This window comes from Hypanus sabinus, chromosome 21 (genome assembly GCF_030144855.1).
Source record: "Hypanus sabinus isolate sHypSab1 chromosome 21, sHypSab1.hap1, whole genome shotgun sequence".
NCBI lineage: Eukaryota > Metazoa > Chordata > Chondrichthyes > Myliobatiformes > Dasyatidae > Hypanus > Hypanus sabinus.
In genome coordinates, this window is record NC_082726.1 from 50374743 (window position 1) to 50394905 (window position 20163).

At 39.2% G+C, this 20163-nt stretch overlaps 1 protein-coding gene across 1 annotated transcript in view; it reads left to right on the forward strand.

Annotated features, from left to right (window-relative positions):
- Nucleotides 1-20163, forward strand: part of si:dkey-192p21.6 (uncharacterized protein LOC565246 homolog) — a 342161-nt gene that overhangs the window by 301745 nt on the left and 20253 nt on the right. The window contains exon 14 of the mRNA XM_059946951.1: nucleotides 8393-8470. Coding sequence (XP_059802934.1) covers nucleotides 8393-8470 — 78 coding nt within the window. The remainder of the gene's footprint in view (nucleotides 1-8392; nucleotides 8471-20163) is intronic.

Below are 20163 nucleotides of genomic sequence, written 5' to 3' on the forward strand. Positions count from 1 at the left end.
GTATAATAACTTTTAGGATTAATTTATGTAATTGAACCCATGAACTTTATGTTTGAAAATAATGCACCTTGTTAAATTCTTGCAATGTTTAGATACATGATTCATGATTCATTTGTTGCTTTTCTTTGCCTGTAGATGACTTAATTGGGTTTAATTTGGAAATGTTTTCATTGATTAAAGCTAAGAAGTATGATGAAAAGAAGATTTTTATCTTAAAAGCTTTAAAAGTTCCAAGCAAAACAAATTTGAACAATTTTACCAGGAAAATCTGATGGATTACTCTTGGCGAAACATGCCCTTTAGATTATTTTATTGGATTTTATTAGGCATTGGTCAAAGTCAATGTCTACTTCCTAGTCTCAATAATTTCTTTAATGTAAAAACATAGACATAATATCTGTAAAAAAGAATTTGGCAACTTCCACATTCTTGAGGGATATCCCACAGTGTTTTGTAGTCAAGGAATTATTTTTCATATACTGTTCCTGTGGTGATACTGTTGAAAGAATTTTACAAATCTTGATCTTCAATCATTGCACAATGGTTAAGTCTTTCAGTACATCCACAGTCTACAGAACTTTTAATGTCAGAATATATTGCATGGAAGTAGACTTACATGCCTGTTTTACCTTCTTAAACCCAGAAATGTAATCTCACTCCTGTTGAAGGCTATGATTGATCTTGATTCTGATGTAACTCCACAGGGGAAATCATTGTTTAAGTTCAGAAAAGGCATTTTAATCTGCCAAGCTTTCACTCCAAGGCCATCTACAATCTGCATTGCCAAAAGCTTGAAGGGAATGAATGGGAAAACTAATGGGTAAAGTTTCCATATTGTACTCACATCATTTCTCGTCTCACCATTTGCTTCATGAAGAATTCCATTTTCAAACGGGGGTGGGGGGGATGCCTGATTTACTGGGTCACTTCACCTATAGTGGAAGAGTCTTGGACCAGAGCGCACAATCTCAGAATAGAAGGATGTCCCTTTAGAATAGAAGTGAGGAAGAATTGCTTTAGCCAGAAAGTGGTGAATCTGTGGAATTCATTGCCACAGGCAGATATGGAGGCCAAGTCATTTGGTGTATTTAAAGTGAAGATTGATATGTTCTTAATTAGTAAGGGTATCAAAGGTTGCACAGGGAAGGCAAGAGAATGGGGATGAGGGATAATAAATAAGCCATGGTTGAATGTTGGAGCAGACTCAATGGGCTGAATGGCCTAATTCGGCTCCTATGTTTTATGGTCTTCACTTTAGCACAAAGATAAACCCTGCTCTGGTGAGCACATGATAGAACTCATATTGCAGAGTGTTCAAATAAAATAATTATGGGAGCTTGGTTCAGTTTGTTCAGTTTTGTTTGGTTGAGAGCTTGGGTGTTCAGTTCTTTTTTTTAATGTAAATATGGCAGTTGAGAGAACTAGTCAGTCTCAAAATGGGAATGGTAACTTTTTCTTTTTAATGTTTGCAAATAGTTAATTGGATCATGAGGGAACTAAGCCAGGTCACTGGGTAGTGAAGTGCTGCAGTAGTTAGTGTTGTTGTTTCAACAGCTCCAGCAACCTAGTTCAATCCTGACTTCAACTTTTGTTGGTATGGAGCTTGGGCACCAAAGTCAAAGTTGAGTTTATTGTCATATGGCAGAAGTACATGTATGCACAGGCACAATGCGAAACTTACTGGCAGCAGCATCACAGACACATAGCATTAGATAAGAAGTGTTCACAAGAAAGACATAAAGTAAACATAAATTATATACATTTTTTTCCAAGAAAACAAAATTAGAACACAAAAAAGAAGTCATTATGGGCATTGTGTTGCTATACTGAGATAGTGATTGCGGTTGTGCAGATTGGTTCAAGAAAGTTATTTACCATCACAACAGGTCAACAGTAGATGCCATTTCATAGGCCCTTCACTCAATGCTGGAACACCTGGACAGCAAAGGTGCATAGATCAGGATGCTTTTCATTGACTATGATCATCACATCAAAACTAATTAATAAGCTTCAGCACATAGGCCTCAATACCTCCCTGTACAACTGGACTGATTTCCTCACTTGCATACGGTGGTGAACTACATATACCTGTCTGGACACGCCCCCTGCTGACTGCTCCTGTGGCTCCTCCCACAGAACCCTGTATAAAGGCGATTGAGGCCTGAGCCCGGCCTCTCAGTCTCCAGGATGTAGTATGGTGGTCAACCACTGCTTGTTCCTTCTTCCAGTCAATAAAAGCCGATATCTTGCCTTTACGTCTCAGAGTGAGTTATTGATGGTGCATCACATACCCCTGTCAGTTTGGATTGGCAACAACATTTCCTCCAAATTCTCCATAACACAAATGCACCATAACATAAGGCTGTGTGCTTAGCCCCCTTTTCTTCTTATTTTATGCTTCTGACTGTGAGACTAAGCACAGATCCAATGCAATATTCAAGTTTGCTGATGACACCACTGTTGTTGGCTGAATCAAACATGGTAAAGAATTAGCATAAAGGAGGGGTTTTTGAAAACCAGGATCAAGGAACTCATTATTGACTTCAGGAAGAGGAAACTGGAGGCCCATGGTCCAGTCCTGATCAGAGGTAGCAAGGATCAGCAACTTTAAATTCCTTGGTGTTATCATTTCAGAAGATCTGTCCTGGGTCCAGCACATCAGTGCCATTACGAAGAAAGTGCAGCAGTGCCTCTACTTTCCTAGAAGTTTGTAGAGGTCTAAAACTTTGACAAACTTCTCTAGATGTATGGTGGAAAGTTTAATGACTGGTTGTGTCACAGCCTGGTATGAAAACACCAAAGCCCTTGCATGGAGAAACCTACAAAAAATAGTGGACGTGGACCATTCCATCATGTGTAGAGCCCTCCCCACCACTGAGCATATCTACATGGAGCGCTGTCACAGGAAAGCAGCATCCATCATCAAGGACCCCACCATCCAAGTCACGCTCTCTTCTCATTGCTGCCATCAGGAATAAAGTACAGGAACCTTGGGACCCACACTGTTCCCACAACTACTTTCAAGGATTCCTCATTTCTTGTTCTTGGTATTTATTGCTTTTTTCATTGATTGTCCATATTGCTGAGTATAGTCTTGCATTGATTCTATTGTGTTTCGTGTGAATGCCGCAAGAAAATGAATCTCAGGGTTATATAAGGTGACATATATGTACTTTGATAATGAATTTACTTTGAACTTTGAATGAATACTTGAAGGGAAGTAGTTATTCTTGAACCCGATGGTGTTGGATTTCAGGCTCCTGTACCTCCTGCCCAATGATAACAGTGGGAAGATGGCATGATCTGGGTGGTGGAGTTCTCTGATGATAGATGTTGCTTTCTTGAGGCAATACCTCCTCTAGATACTTTCAATGGTGGTGATAAGTAGCAGAATGGGACTGATGGGGATATAGTGAGAGTTGTAGTAGACTTGATGGACCAAATGCTTTCCTTCGATGTCTTAAGAAAACATAAATTATGAGAAAAATGACTCCAACATCTTGCAATAGGAGTCAGTTCAGCAGCCATTGACCCAACAACTAAACTGAGCACTTGAGCTGAAGGGAGCTTTTGATGACTAACCCAGCAGTCTATCTCAGCAGTGGAGTTTGGATAAAGAGTCTACAATTATTACTGGTTTTAATGAACATCTGATATGTCTCCAATGGTGAGAGAGTCTAAGACCAGATGACACAGCTTCAGAATACAAGGGCATCCCTTTAAAACAATTCATTGTGGGGGCCAAGTCATTGGGTGTATTAAAAGCAGAGGTTCATAGGTACTTGATTATTAAAGGCATCAATGTCAAAGGTTGCTGAGAGAGGGCAGTTGAATGGGTTTGACTGGGATAATAAATAGAGAAGCAGACTTGATGGGCTGGGTGCCCTAATTCTGCTCCTATGCCTTATGGTTTTTCAGTCTTATCAATGCTTCCCAGCTGGTTAAAGATGATTCTGCAAGCTAATGTCTGTATGGGTAGGTTGTTCACTTGATGGACAGATAGCAGGTAGCATATCTGGTAACTTATTCAAAAACACAGTAGCTGCCTAAAATCAAGCTATAATAATATATGTTGAGGAATCTTGATACCATTTTCTTTCAGTATATTATGATGCATGGACTGTAAAGGCTACAATTCTAACAAATAATTGTTATATTATTTATTTTTAAAGTATATTTTCTTATACCTCAACAACAAACTTTCACAACTAATATTGAAAATCTGCTCCTCTTCACATTTTGTGGAATTAATCTTTGGTGCCAACATCTCCTTGGTAATCAACAGAACATTAATGGCTGGAGAGATATTGCTGCAATAATGTCACAACCAATAATATGAACCAATAATATCTCATTCCTTTTCTCATAGCAAAGCATCCCAATGTCTGCAAAGCAGACTGTATTCAAAAATGTAAGTGTTTTTGGCATTGGTGGGACAGATACGGATAAACACCTGAATAAAAAATGGCCTAAAAGGCAGTTTTAATGGGAGAGAGAATGAGAAGGAAGTTTAAAAAAAAAGAATTCCATGACTTAGCATCTTAGTATTAAAGCATGTTCACCAATATTGGAGTGATTAACATGCAGATGTAAATTGTGGAAACACAAGTACCAAAGAAGGTTATAGCACGGACGATGATGGATGATTTAGTAGGAGTGATGCTAAAGGGATATGTGTAGAAAGATACACCTTGTACAACATTACATTAAGGTCATGTTGTTGCACATCTAAGCAAGCCCACACTCCTGAGTTGCATTAACAATGCGTCCATTTCTTATCTACTGAGTTCATTCCTTTCAGATTGAAGCTCAGGTTTGACGAATGGTGAAGTGATGAATAACCGGAATAGATCTATTGTGGGCACTGTACTAATACACCTATTTGACTTGCACAGTGTAATAAACAAAACTCTGCCTTGAAGATTCTTACATTTTTTAAAACATGGTCCTTAATTTTTAAGAGGTTCCCTTTTGCAGTATCATCATAATTATGGATCTTTATCTCAGAAATGATGAATGATTATACTGGAGTCTTTAGTTCATAGACAAATGGTACAGAAGTATTTTATTTGTGGAGTTAGGCTGCTTATGATTAAACAGCTGCATACTGACAGGACATAAAGTGCTATTGCGGGAAATAAGTGCACCACAATGATGCAGTAAAAGTAAACTTCCAGGCAAAAGATTGGTTGCTTGGTGCATGTAGGAGCATTACCATTAAGTAGATCGCACGAAATTGAGTTTCGTAATTTTGATAGAAATGCTTATGTGTGAAAAGCAATGTACGCATGTCAAGAGTTGACAATAAAAACTAAAAATAGTGTAACCTCTCAAAAAAAGTCATTGACCTGAAATCTTGCCACTTCCTTATTCCACAGATGCTGCCTGATCTGCTGAGTATCTACAGCATTCTCTATTTTTATTTCAAATCTTGATTTTTTTTTACCTTTTCGTTTACAATACTGCATTCTTCTTTGATTTTACTTACAAACAAATAACTACTCAAACCTTAGTGGCAACTTTATCATAGTTTTAACTCTATGATAAAATCCTGTTGTAAACAGAAACTAGCATTGAAAGAGAGATTCCTTGTTAATCAACACACACAACTGCAAGAGGAACTCAGCATGTCAGGCAGCATCTGTGAAAAAGAATAACAGTCAATGTTTCAGGCCGAGACCATTCTTCAGGTCTGAGAAGGAAAGGGGAAGATGCCAGAATAAAAAGGTGGGTTGAGCAGAAAGAGGCAAGAAGGAAGGCGATAAGTGAAGCCAGGTGGGTGGAAAAGTCAACGGCTGGAGAAGAAAGGGCTGGAGAGGACCACAGGAGAAAGAGAACAAAAAGGGGACCCAGGGGGAAGTGATAGGAAGCTCAGAAGAAGTGAAAGGTAAGAGTGGGGAATAGAGGAAGAAGGAATGCTATTTGTAGTTGCAGATAAGTTGTAAAACCAAGGTCTCATCTATTGTACATGGATACTGCTTGACTTACTGAGTGTCTCCAGCACTTTGAGTGTATTGCTCAAGATTTCTGGCATCTGCATTTGTTAGTGGAGATCCCTTGGTATTATATAAAGAAGAGCCAATGGATCTTGGGTGACATTTTCACCTCAGCCAAGACCATGCAAAGAATAAATTATCAGTTCATTTTTTTCACTAGTTGTTTAATGGGGAGGAGAGGAGTGTTGGTAGGGGTTACAGTATGCAAAGTGGCTGATGCATTTTCCTACAAAACAATGGTTGTCATTTATCGGCATATTCCGGAGAAGTGTTGAAATAGGAGCTTACTCTTTGCTCACTATCAGACGGAGACCACATAGCTGAGCACATTAATTGGACACAAAAGAATGAATAAAATTCCCCCTTCCAAAAGCTTACAGTATGATTATAAAAGTCACTAAAAGAGAAAGTAAATGAGCATTAGTCCCCCAATCCAACGTCTCCTGGAGTGTTGAACTAAAGTTGGATAAGCAATTAAGAGTTCATTATATTCAGCCGTGGATTCTCTTGTTAATCAACTGCTAATTATTTCTCAATAAGCTTCCCGTATTGACGTCACAATCATTAATCCTGTAGTGTGAATGTCTGCACAGGCCAATGACATGGAATACATTGGCAGTCAGCCCAGAGCTAAACAAAGAAAAACCCCATAAAATTATAACTGAGGATCATATTAAAGGAGCAATGTGATTTTGAATGCGATAGTTGGATTGATAGGGAGATTGTAAACTAGATGTACATCACCTCTTCTCGTTCATTCAGTTTCCTATTCTCCACTTTGTAATTCTTCCCAGTGAATCTTTACTGATTTTTACAGGGATTAACAAAATCCCTTCACTTAAACTGCATTCATTTAGGTAGTTAGCCTTGAGTATCATATGCCCAGCTGATGTCATAAGTGGTTTGACCAGACAGATTGGAAAGAGGGGCTACTGAGAGCAACTACCTCTAGGCATGAGTTGGTTGGTGGAGATAGGGATGGAGGGAGAGCAGGATGATGACAAGAGGAAGTTGATGACGGTGGTGGGGTTTGCATGGAACCTACAGAGCAAGAGCTCTCCTCTGGCCTATTCAAGGTCAAGGATTAGAATTAGACTCGAATTTACCAGAGGAGAATTCTAGCTCTCCAGGTTCTACTAAAAACATTCTTCATGCAGGTCTCACTGACTTACCAATAGATTCAGCTGGTAAAGAGTACTCGAAGAGTGTCCTACTTGTAAGTAGGTTAAATTTTCAAAAGAGATCGTTTGGATCTGGGTGGAGCCTTACTCTGAAAGATATGTTAGTCTTCCTTAAACTGCTCCTGTCATTATTTCTCTATGAGGACCACAACCTTGTCATAGTGGTTGGAGACATGCGTGCCTCAATGACCCAGAGAGATTTACGCTTTGGCTCTTGGTAGGGTCACCCATGCCAAACAGGTCAAAGGGAAGAGGCCAGACTAAGAGTAGTCCACCAATCCTCCAGGTTTGGAGTTTCAGCTCAGGGCTAACAACCCTGACTGGTCAAAAAAAATTATGAAAACAGCTGTGAAAAATCCTTCTATATCTGTGTGTAACAGTATATGGCCAAGGACAGACAGAGATGGAGGACCTTCACTGCTGCCCTGAACACCAGTGGAGTTAACAAGCAGTAACCAACCTGTCATGAAAGTCTAAAATACAGAATTCCGTGACATTGACTCCATGATGATGAATGATCAACTGTAGACAAACTACACTGGCGGGGTGTGATAAGCTGTAGCTAAATTTTATGTAACTTGAAGAAATTGTTGCCAATAATCACTGAGAGCTTAGAACAGCCACGTTAATTTTGCTTTGGAAAATTAAGTCATTGCACAGAAACAGTTTTTGCCAATATATCTAGGTTGGAGATTGGAGTTAGAGTCTTGGTTACAAAAGGAGAACTATTAAACACCTCTTCCCCAGTCACCTAATGGTTTATTAGCAACTGAACTGGGTCTTAGTACTGAAGAGAATGTATCACAGTTGAATATATGTAGCTAAAACATCAGTGTTTCTCCAAAACAACATAAGACTTGACCAGAGGTGAATTCTTGCTCTCCAGGTGCCATTAAAATAGGGGTTCCAAACCTTTTTTTCACCATGGACCAATATAATGAAGCAAGAGGTCCATGGACCCCAGCTTGGGATCCCCTGCATTAAAAGAATTCTTCTTACAGGTTTCACTGACCTACCAATGGATTCAGAGGACATGAAGAGAGTTCCACTCATAATCAGGTTAAAATTTCGTAAGAGACCATGGATCTGGTCTGGGTCTGGGTGGAGCATTACTCTTACTTCTGTACTGTATACTCAATCAAGGTGTCAGTAGTCAAATGGTGGCATTTTAATATTCAAAACCTTTCTTTGTTTTTTTTCCCAATCTTTTCATAGGCTGGAAAGATTATGCTTATATATCGGCCGAACAATTTCAGCATCCTCAAGCGGTTTCTGATCTGGGCCACTTTATTGGTAAGTAAAGTAGTCTGCATCCAGAATAAATGATTCTCATGGGCAGTAAGGTTGGATTATCCTGAATTTTCTGTCTCCATTTGTCATCCATCTGTGACATTAGCTTCTAATTTTTCTTTCTTTTTATCCTTGGTAGGAGAGGTCATCCCCACCCTGACCTGCTGGGTACTTCTTCGCACTCTATATTTTTCACTCCAACCTCCTCTTGTCTACTATATGTTTCTCTGTTGATGTCCTCCCATTTTCTCATTGACTGGATGACCTTGTTTCCAGTTTATCCCCTTGGTCAACCTATTTTATTTCCTTTCCCCACCCTTCCTTGGCTTAGCAAGCTTCTTTTATCTCCTTTTGCAGCTCTGACAAATTATCTCTGACCAGAAACATTGTTTCTCCCCCATGGATGCAGCCTGACCTACTGAGTATTTCCATCAATTTCTCTTTTATTTTAAATCCCATACTTTGAAGTCTTATGCCCCACTTTCCAAGATACTGTATTCCCTTTGAGGCCTCAGACCCCAGCTATTTGCATGGCCACTAATGCATACCCTGACCTCCACCACTCTTAGGTTTCTTAACCAGTTGCAAACCTTGCCCTCTTAGTGTTCACAAATCTGACTTGAGCTTGGGCCCTGATCAGGCCCATAACTACTGAGCCGGTAGCCCCAGTGACCCAGCTAGTGGTGCTCCTGCCTCGCATCTTCAGTGACCCCGCTCCACACATGATCTCTGGCTGCTATCAGTATGGAGTGCGCAGATCATTTCCATGATTGCACGGGATTCTCCTGGATGTTATTGGTTTCCTTTTACATCAAAGAGAATTGTCTCCTGGCATGGATGAATGGTAGAGTCTGAGGGAAATTGATGGGAATGTGGAGAGATAGGTTACAGAGAAAATTAATTGAGGATCGGAGAGAGTTCATGAGCCAAAATGGACTCCTTTTGTAGAACTAAGAATAGTACAGCAGAGAAACAGCCCACAAAATCTGTACCGAACACAATGCCAAAATTAAACCAATGCCATTTGCACTCACATCATTCATGTCCCTCCATTCCTTACATATTGATATTGAAAAGCCTCTTAAACACTAGTATCATAGCTGGTAGCCCATTCCCCCACGTACCTCTTTCTGTGTAAAAATAAAATTGACCCACACATCTCCTTTAAACTTTCATACTCTCACCTTAAAGCTCTGCCTTCTGCTATTTAACATTTCTACACTAGGGAAAATATGCTGATTGTCTATGCCTCTTATAACTTAACAAACGTCCACCAGATCTCCCCTCAGCCTCCAATACTAAGAGATACAATCCAAGTTTGTTGAACTTCTCCTTATAACTCATGGTAATCCAGGAAATATTCTTGTAAACCTCATCTGTACCCCTTCCATGGTCGTTACATCCCTCTCGGAATGAGCACCCAGAATTTCACACAATTCTCTAATTGCGACGTAATAAAGAAGTCATAAGGAAGAAAGAAAAATATGAGAAATATGGCTCATGACATCAAAACATGCATTGTTCACACAGTGGGGCCCAAGACTCAACTAGAGTTTGCAATACCAGGCCTATGCTTTAAATTCTCAAAGGCCCACTATGTAATATCCGGAGAATAGACATTAACTGTTCTTATGGCTCCCAGAGCAATAAAATACACAGCTGCATGTTTATGGAGTGAAGAGAAACAAATGAGAGGGGAACCAGAAATACAACATGTAAAATGAAAAGCCCCTCCAAATTTGAATAGCAATGGAGTTACAGTTGTTGCCTCAAAATTAAAAGATTCTTATTTCCTCAAATTCTTGGTCCTTCCACTCTGACCACAGTATAGTGTCAAAATGGGACTGATCAAAATCCCATACTTTTGAGTGATGAGGAGCCTCTTCCCAAGGTTCTGACATCAGTGTTTTCATATGCATTGTGTCTGCTGTACCTCAGTGGATGGTGCTCTTGTCTCCGAGTCAGGTGGGTGTATTCAAGTCTTCCCTTATTTACAGTACTGTCCAGAAGTCTTAGGCACAGATATATGGCTGGGATACTTTTGCTTAGTACTGTATTTGTCAACGCGGAGCGGAGAGCCAGTTTGTAAATCTGGTTGGAGCAAAAGATGTTGGTAAAGGTGAGGGTAGAGCAGCAGAGGAGTGTGGGACAGGAGGAGTGTGAGAAGGAGTACCAAGGATGGGGGCTGGCACAGGTGGTGATGTTGGGCAAGGTCATCTGATTCCAAACAATTGGTTCATTGATCAATGAAGAATGTTCCTCTGGTGCTTCCCTGTCCCTCCCCTCTCCCTTCCCCTTTTCCAAGCCATGATTCCCCTCTCCCTGTACTCTTCCCACTTTCAATCCACAATAGTGACCCATATCAGAATCAGGTTTATCATCACTCACATAAGTCATGAAATATTTGTTCTTTTTGTGCTAACAGTACAGTGCAATCCATAAAATTACCATGGTACTGTGCAGAAGTCTTAGGTGCCCTTGCTATATATGAATGCTTAAGACTTTTTAACAGTACTGTAATTTAGACTGACAGACCGGTGCTGAAGGAATCCTGTAATGCTGAAAGAGATGTCTTTTGGATGAAGCATTCAATAGATGTCCTGCCTGTCCTCTCATTAAAGATCTCAAAGGTTGTTATCTGGAGTATAAACAGTTATGGTTAAACTGGACAGGTCACTAGTTTCAGAAGGCACTTGAGAGTCAACCACATCGTTATGGGTCTGGAGTCACATGTAGGTCAGATTGAATAAAGATGATCAATTTTCTTTCCTCAACAATATTAAAAGCTCAAAGAAAAATTTATTATTGGACTACATGTTGCCATATGAAACCCTGAGATTTTTTTGCTGTGGGCATACTTAACAAATCTATAGAACAGAAACCGTAAACAGGATCTGTAAGCTGTAAACATCAGGAACTGTACTCAAACTGTGCAAATGCAGTTAATAAATAAATAGCAGTAAATAATCAGCATGAAGTAACAAGATAAAAGAGTCCCTAAATGAGTGTTGTTATCCCCTTTTGTTCAAGAGCCTGATGGTTGAGGGGTAGTAACATTTCTTGAACCTGATTAGTTAATTCAGTATGTTTTACGACAGTTATGTAGCAGCATAGTTCTGTAGCTAAAACTAGCTTTCTTTAGAAGTTCATTTATTTCTGTAATTTAATTAACTGAATTTAAATTCCACAGCTACCATGCTGAGTGTTTACTTCATTGTCTTTTGGAGTACTGTGGAAGTCACATTAGCTGTCAGATTGTTATTCCTTAAATTGCTGTTCTTAGTGTGGCTCAATACTCACACTTCTTCTCAATAGCTTGAAAATACTTACTTGACCTCGTGTTTGATTGTACTACATTACAGCTCAGAGCGTCAGAGTTCGGAGTTCAATTCTGATGTCATCTGTAAGGAGATTGTACATTTTCCCCATGAATGTGTGGGTTTCCTCTGGGTGCTCTGGTTTCCTCCCACAGTCCAAAGACGTACCAGTCAGTAGGTTAACTGGTCATTGTAAACTTTGTAATTAGGCTGGGTTAAATCAATGAATTGCTGGCAGGGCAGCTCAAAGGGTCGGAAGGACATACTCAGTGCTATATCTTAAATCAGGGGTTCCCAACCTGGGGTCCATGGACTCCTTGGTTAATGGTAAGGCTTATTGGCATTAAAAAAGTTGGAAACCCCTGTTCTAAATAAAATAAAATAATTGTCCTTCCAAATTCTACTTTGGTTTCTAGCTTTAGCGATAATGCCATAAAACAAAATTTCTCTGAAGTACTTAGAATAATGACATTATCAAAGGTGTGATTAAAATACAATCTGGTTCTCTAGATTATTCCTCTTACTATATGGGAAGGTTTGAGTAATCTAGGTTGATGGTTTGGTGCAGAGCTTAGTGAGTGGTGCATAGTTAAGATGCCATTCTTCTGATGAGATGCTAAACAGAGGTCTCATTAACCTGTCCTTGGGGGTTAAAGACCCCACAGCACTAATGGACCAGAAATAAGAGTCATTCCTCATTAAGCAAACCCAATAGCACATTAACTCTTAATTCATTCATATGATCTTTGTGGCTTCCCGCTGTGCATAGAATGATGGCTTGCATAGCAACAGCCAAGCACTTCAAAGTTGTTCATTGCATGCAAAGTACTTTGTGGCTTTTTGAAAGATGAAATAAGCTTAATTATAAAGGTCAGCTTCTATTTTTTGTTGATATTTTCCTGACATGTTATTTTGAGATGTACAAAGATTAAACAGGAATAAATTGTTAATTGGAAATTAAGTTGAAACTAAGGTAGAACAAATGCAAACATCTAGTCATGAGTGGGAAGCTAAAGCCTGGTCTTGTAAAGGTGTCTGTTAAAAGGACAAATATAATTGTGTTTAATTTAGTTAGAAAATAATTTGTAATGTTTTTGGCTTGTGTAGTATTGTGTTATGTTTTGTAGCTTCAAAACATTAAACTAATGCAAAGGAAGACTTGAGAGTCCAAAATGTGAGTCCAGCTTTATGCTTACTTTAAGCGAGGCACTCACATATTACATTCCAGTGTGATGAAGTATGCAATTCACATATTTATACATAGAACCCATAATGGATTATTTAAACAAACAAAAGTGCTTAATCAACCAATATAGATATACAAGATTACTCAAATAAAACTGAAATATTAAATACATAACACTCCTACCTGCTTAGCTATAAACTCCAATTCAAATAGAATGCATCTCAATTATATACACAGTATACAATATAATATAACTACTATGTAGACATTCACTGAATAGTCAGTTTTAAATTGTCCTATTCAGGCCGAAAATCGTTGTGGAGGATTTTTTTTTCTCTTGGGGATAATGTCTTTCCTGACAAGGGGGAATCTCTCTGCTTGACAGGAGCGACTTGTGACTGTGAAACAATCTCAGATTTTGAGGTCTCCTGTGTGGCGATTGTAGGAGTTGACTCTGAGACTGCAGAACGTGGTTCTGATAGTGGTAGCCATCTTTCTTCTTCCTTTTTTTTCTATTTTGTGCATCTTGATCTTGAGAAGGTGCATTTAGTTCACTGGAGTATTTTCTTAATAATCCTTCCATTGCTCCCTTTATGATCTGATCTCTCCTCTTGGTTTCCTCATCAACAACATCATCTGACAAATCCTCTGTTTTTGTATCTCCATTGACTCCACTCTTTTTGGCCTTCCATTCATCCAGCTGAGATTTGGTCTTTGCAACTACTTTTACAAGCAGGTTTTTGTCTTCCACTTGTTCATGGAATGGCCTTAATGGATGCAAAGCAGATTTCAGTTGTTTGGACTCACAAAAGCCAGATGCTTCCAACTTTCCTGAAGGTCCTTGAACTCTCATCCAGTTTAAAATCAGAGGCAGAGAGATTGGCACCAACACCTGTTTGTCCTCTTTTGGGCAATGGTTCATCACGTTCAACATGGAGACAGTTGTGGCATCATTCAGTATCTTTACTCATTCATTTTCAATTGACTTTTTTGTGGGGAATTGGGAAGAAAATTCTGGATAGATCTCCAATCAAGTTTAGTGTTCTCAGCTAGTCACAAACCCACTGGTATTCCTGTTTTTACCACATACACGCCTAACGTGGCTTATTGTTTGTTGTATTTCACTGTCATGAATGTCATTCCTACAGGAATTAATCTTTTCTCCAATATAAGTTCTTAGTTGGATATCGGCAGGCTTCAGTTTAGTATATTTGAAATGCCTCTCAAGCTCATTTTGTGGAATGACTGAATTCCATTTTAATTAATTTGCCGTTCATTTCTGGTGTAAGTTACAGTGCTTATAAAAAGTATTTACCAATTCCCCACCCCCCAGAAGTTTTCGTGTTTTATTGTCTTATTAATTCAATTCACTGAATCACAATGAATTTAATTTGGCTTTTTTGTCACCGATTACCAGAAAAAGACTCTTTCATGTCAAAGTGAAAACAGATCTCTACAAAGTGATCTACATTAATTACAAATATAAAACACAATATAGTTGATTTCATAAGTATTCACCTCCTTTAAAATGACACTCCTAATCATCACTGGTGTAGCCAAGTGGTTTTATAAGTCACATAATTAGTTAAATAGAGATCACCTGAGTGCAGTAATGGTGCTTCAATTGATTGTAGTAAAAATACACTGATATCTGGAAGGTCCAACTGCTGGTGAGTCAGTATCCTGGCAAAAACTACACCATGAAAACAAAAGAACACTCCAATCAACTCTGCAAAAAGGTTATTGAAAAGTACAGGTCAGGAGAAAGATACATGAAAATTTCCAAGTCACTGAATATCCCTTGAAGTACAGTTAAGTTAGTCATCAAGAAACAGAAAGAATGTGGCTCAGCTGAAAATCTGCCGAGAGCAGGCTGTCCTCAAAAACTGAGTGACTGTGCAAGGGGGACTGGTGAGGGAGGCCATGACAACTCTGGAGGAATTACAAGCTTCTGTGGCTGAGAAAGGAGAGACTGCACATACACCAACTGTTGCCCGGGTGGTTCACCAGTTGCAGCTTTATGGGAGAGTGGCAAAGAGGAAGCCTCTGTTAGGGGGAAAAACTGACATGAAATCTTGGCTAGAGTTTGCCAGAAAGCATGTGGGAGACTCTGAAGTCAGCTAGAAGGACATTCTATGGTCTGATGAAACCAAAGTTGAGTTTTTTTGGCCACTGGACTAAACACCTCACATCATCAAAAGCACATGGTCCCTACCATGAAGCATAGTAGTAGCTGCATCATGCTGTGGGGATGCTTCACTGCAGCAGGCCATGGAAGGCTTGTGAGGGTAGAGGGTAAAATGAATGCAGGGAAATCCTGGAGGAAAACCTGATGCAATCTGCAAGAGAACTGTGACTTAGGAAAAGATTTGTTTTCCAGCATGACAATGACCTCAAGCATAAAGCCAAAGGTTCACAGGAATGGCTAAAAAACAAAAGAATCTCCTGAAGTGGCTAAGTCAGAGTCTAGACCTCAATTCAATTGAGAATTTGTGGCTGGATTTGAAAAGGGCTGTTCACTCTCAATCCCCATGCAATCTGACAGACTTTGAGTAGTTTTGTAAAGAAGAATGGGGAAGAATTGTACTGTCCAGATGAGCAAAGCTGATAGAGACCTAGCCATACAGATTCAAGGCTGTAATTGCTGCCAAAGGTGCATCTACTAAATACTGACTTGAAGTGGGGTGAGTAATTATGCAATCAACTATGTTGTGTTTAATAATTCTAATAAATTTAGACCAGTTTTTAAGGGGGTGAATACTTATGAAATCATTTATTTTGTGTTTTATATTTGTAACTAATGTAGCTTCTGTACCTTCCAAGGAACACTTCCAAGGTGGGGTGGGGCTGCTTTTTATGGCACAGTATATTGCTTATCTGTTGCTCATTTTCACATTGTAAACCTTAAGGTTACACAGTCCCGTGTTGCTCTCTTCATTATCAGATTTTTCATCAACATTGCGCAGATGAGAACTCTTTTTGAAACTGCAACTTGAACTTTTATCTTATTCTCTTTCCTGAGGAGTCCATATATTTTTGTCTGCCCGACATGCTTTTTGTGTGAGTCCCACTTTGTTGCATTTTCTGCAAGTTTCAGCTTTAAACCTGCGTGCGTTTGGTGTATGTGATCCCCTGCCACAATGGTAACACAATTTGTTTGGCCAGGCTGACTTCTGTATAGAAGCTGCAATTTTGACCAGACTCCCTTTCATTCCTGACTGCAACTCTATTGCGTCTCTGTATGCTGTTTCCATTGAAATAGAGATCTCAACAGTTAAATGTGAGTTGTGCTTCAGCTAGGAGCTGTTTTTGAATGCTTACTTGCAGGATTTCACAAACTAAATGATCTCTGAGTGCATCATTAAGCCTATTACCGAACTGACAATGGTCAGACAACCTTTTCAATTCCGCCATCTACACTGAAATGGACTCGCCTTCCTTTTGATTCTGCCTATGAAACCCAAAGTGTTTTGCAATCAATAATGGCTTCAGTTCTAAATGTTCCTGCATTACTTTGACAATATCAACAAACTTAATTTCTGCTGGTTTGGCTGGAGCAGTCAAATTTTGAAGCAAACTGTGTGTCTTTAAACCCAACAAATTCAGCAAAATTGGTACTTGGTTCTCATTAGCTATTTCATTTGCTTCAAAATATCATTGAATTAGCTCAATATACATACTCCAGTTATCTTTTGTATAATCAAACACATCAATATTTTCAATGTAGCCAACCATTTCTTCTTTTATTTATGATTATTATCACCTGGTACTCACTCTTTATGAACCATGAATTCTTCCATTTTCTGTCATTTTTGTTAAAAACTTGATTGTGTCTTTCCTTCACACAAACCTGTAATGGATTATTTAAATAAACAAGAATGCTTAATCAACCAACAAGTCCACAAGATTACTCAAAGCTGCTTAGACCAATGATGCTTAGAGTAATGCATCCTGGAGTCATCCAGCCTGCTTCTGGGAAGGCAGGAGGTGGAGTACTGGTGAGTTTGCCTATCTCTGTCATCATCCAGGACCTCCACTATCCAGGCCATTCTCTCTTCTCACAGCTGGAAGAAGGTACAGAAACCTAATGTTCCACACCACCAGGTTCAGGAGCACATATTACCCCTCAACCATCAGACTTCTGAACCAGAGTGGATAACTTCACTTACCCCAACACTGAATAGATTACACAACTTGTAGACTCACTTTCAAGGATTCTACACGCAGGGTATCAATAGGCATTATTTATTTATTAATTTGTGCAATTTGTTATCATTTAAACATTGGTTGATCGTTCATCTTAGTTGGTGTGCTGTTTTTCTGTTGATCCTATTGTGTTTCGTTGTGCTTATTCTGAATGCTGGGAATATGTACTTTGATAATAGATTTGCATTGAACTTTGAACTCTACAATCCTCACTGTCCTGACACCATGGTTCAGCAAGCTGTGCTGGCAGCCCCCTTTCGCCTTCCAGAACCCCACTTCTGATAACCTATCCGGCTCTCTTCTTGACTCCCAAGCACTAACTGGCACACATCTGCCTTCCTTCCCAACTTTCTACAAAGATTCTGCTTTGCCCATCTTAGATTGTGTGCAATATAATGCAAGTCTTCTTATAAGTTAAATACCTTTGGTTGATCCTGTGATTAGCTAGCTATCCTTCAGTATACGAGTGAGTGATTGTGTGAATGATAACATTGCATTTATATGGGAGTAATCATAACCAAACAAAACGTATCAGTGAATTATTTTAATGTTTAATCATTAACCTAGTTTCTGCAACAAGATCTGAAAGTAATGGTGAGATGAGCCAGCAGTTCATGTGAGAAAAATGTCGAACTCCCTGTACTTTTAGAATAAAACCATGGGGTCTTCATTGTATGCTGGGCCACCAGGTCTGTGCTTCTGGACACATAGAAATATCAGCTTAGGCTATGGGTGGAGACTTGCAGCCCACACCGGTGGGATTGCAGAGTCTAATTCATGATGAAAATCCCTGTCACGTTCTGTGACAAACTGCAGTCTTTTCTCAGTTTTGTGTCTGAAGCACCGAGTCCTTTATCTTTTATACACATCTGTGCAGCCCTTCACATCGTATGCACTTCAAATCACTACAGCCTTTGATGGATCTTGGACAGTAGGATTTTATTTTAAATCGACCTTTCTCTGTTTACCTATACGTAAACAAAGGCTCCCATGTTCCAAAAATTAATGGGTAGTTGGTTGAGATCTGTTCCCTTAAATTGATGAAGCCAATTTTAAGAAAGTGATGATGTAATGATTTATAACCTGCCTCCGGAGCACTTCCTATGTCTACACAGAACGTTTTAACTTGTGCATTGAATCCATCTGAGATTCATTGAAAATTGTGCTGTCTCAGTGGTACTTACAAAGAAGTATACATCCGATGGCAGGCCAGGAAAGAATTCATTACCTTTGTGTCCGCTAGATTACCAGAGCCACAAGGGTACAATAAATATATTGAGATGGATACTTGCATGCTGATCATTTTCAAGTTCCGGAGGTGAATGGACAGTTTTCTATCAACATTGCTATTGAAGAGAGCAGACCTTTTTTTACTTTGAGTCCGGAGAGATTTCAGCAAAATGTTACATTATGCAAACTACAGCAGCAAGTTGTCTAGTAATATAATTGGAGAAAACCTCAATGCCGCATTGATTTAAAACATTGAACAATATGGACAGTTTAGAGAGGGAAATCCAGAGCTTAGGATCAAGGCGTACAATGGAATTAATTAAATTAAGAATTGGCAAGAGTGTGAATCAGGGGAATGAGGAAACTTGGAAGATTTAGGGCTTTAAGTTCAAGCTTATTGTCATTCAACCGTATACGTGTATACTGTCAACAGAACAATGTTCCTCCGGAACAAGGTGCACAACATAGTACAGGCTATAACACACACAACACAAGGTAATATTACCCCAAATAAATTGGCAATTAATAAAATATATTCCAGAAGATTGACATTTAGCATAAAGTGCATTTGTCGCACAGGTTTAAGAAGTGAACAGTATAATACTGCTGGCGCTTGATAAGTTAGGAGACCTGGGTGGTGGCAGGGAGTTTAGTCGACTCACAGCCTGGGGGGATGAAGTTGTTTCCCATCCAAACAGTCCTTGTCCTAAGGGTATGGTAGGAGGTAGAAGAGATTGTGGGATAGATGGAGAGAGAGTGCAAGGCTGGGGAGATGTTTGAAAACTAAAGAATTATTGAACTAAGGTAAAAAAAAAGAATTTCTGTCACACTATTTGTAATATGAATTCAATTGTCTCTATGTCTGTGACGTAAATGTATCACCTAACTGTCCATACATTCCTCACTGTTGATGTTGATTGTAGGACTTATATACTATAGAAAAAAAACTGCTGTAGTAGACTTGAAAGATCAAAACATTGTTGCCCCAATTTATGTATAGAATGGTTGTCCACCTGTAAACTGTGTGCAAATATGAAACTTCGTATTTGTGGACAGTTTACCAATGTGTGGAATCCGAGGACAAAAATGGAACTTGGTTATGAGTCAGTTGTACAGAAATCCAATTATGAAAGGCTGATTTACTCTGAACCATGTGGTTAAAATGGATTTAAAATTAATAAATGACATTTGTGAGGATTTCCATATCAAATGGTACCAGCCATGAAATTCAGTTGTGCACATCCTTGTAGTGAGTCAGAATTGTGTCTCCAACATAATTAGTATGTCAGGAAATATGAAATGACACATTTTTGGAGCATTACTAGGGAACTTGGATCTTGTTGTTTTTGGGGTCACCTCTGATCAGATACTCGCTGGATAACTAGAATTTAATCCCACAGTGTCAGTCTGGATCTTTGGACCTTTCTCTCTGACCCCATGACCATCTCAAGTAATCATGGAATATCCTAAGATTCCTTCCTTTGATGTATGGGCTATTCCTCAACCCCTCATTTGATGTACAACTAATATATAACTAAGATATTTCAACCCACCCCAATTTATGTATGATCCCATGGCATACCTTTTGTTGAATTGTCCAGAGGTCTGTTCTCACTCTATACCTGCTGTACACCCCAAGCCCAATTCTTCCAAATGCTACAGCCTTGTTTCTCTCTCCATAATGGATACCACACCAAATATTTTCCTCCCTATCATGCCCAGAGTCCCAGATTGCTTATGATATTTAGGTTGCTTCC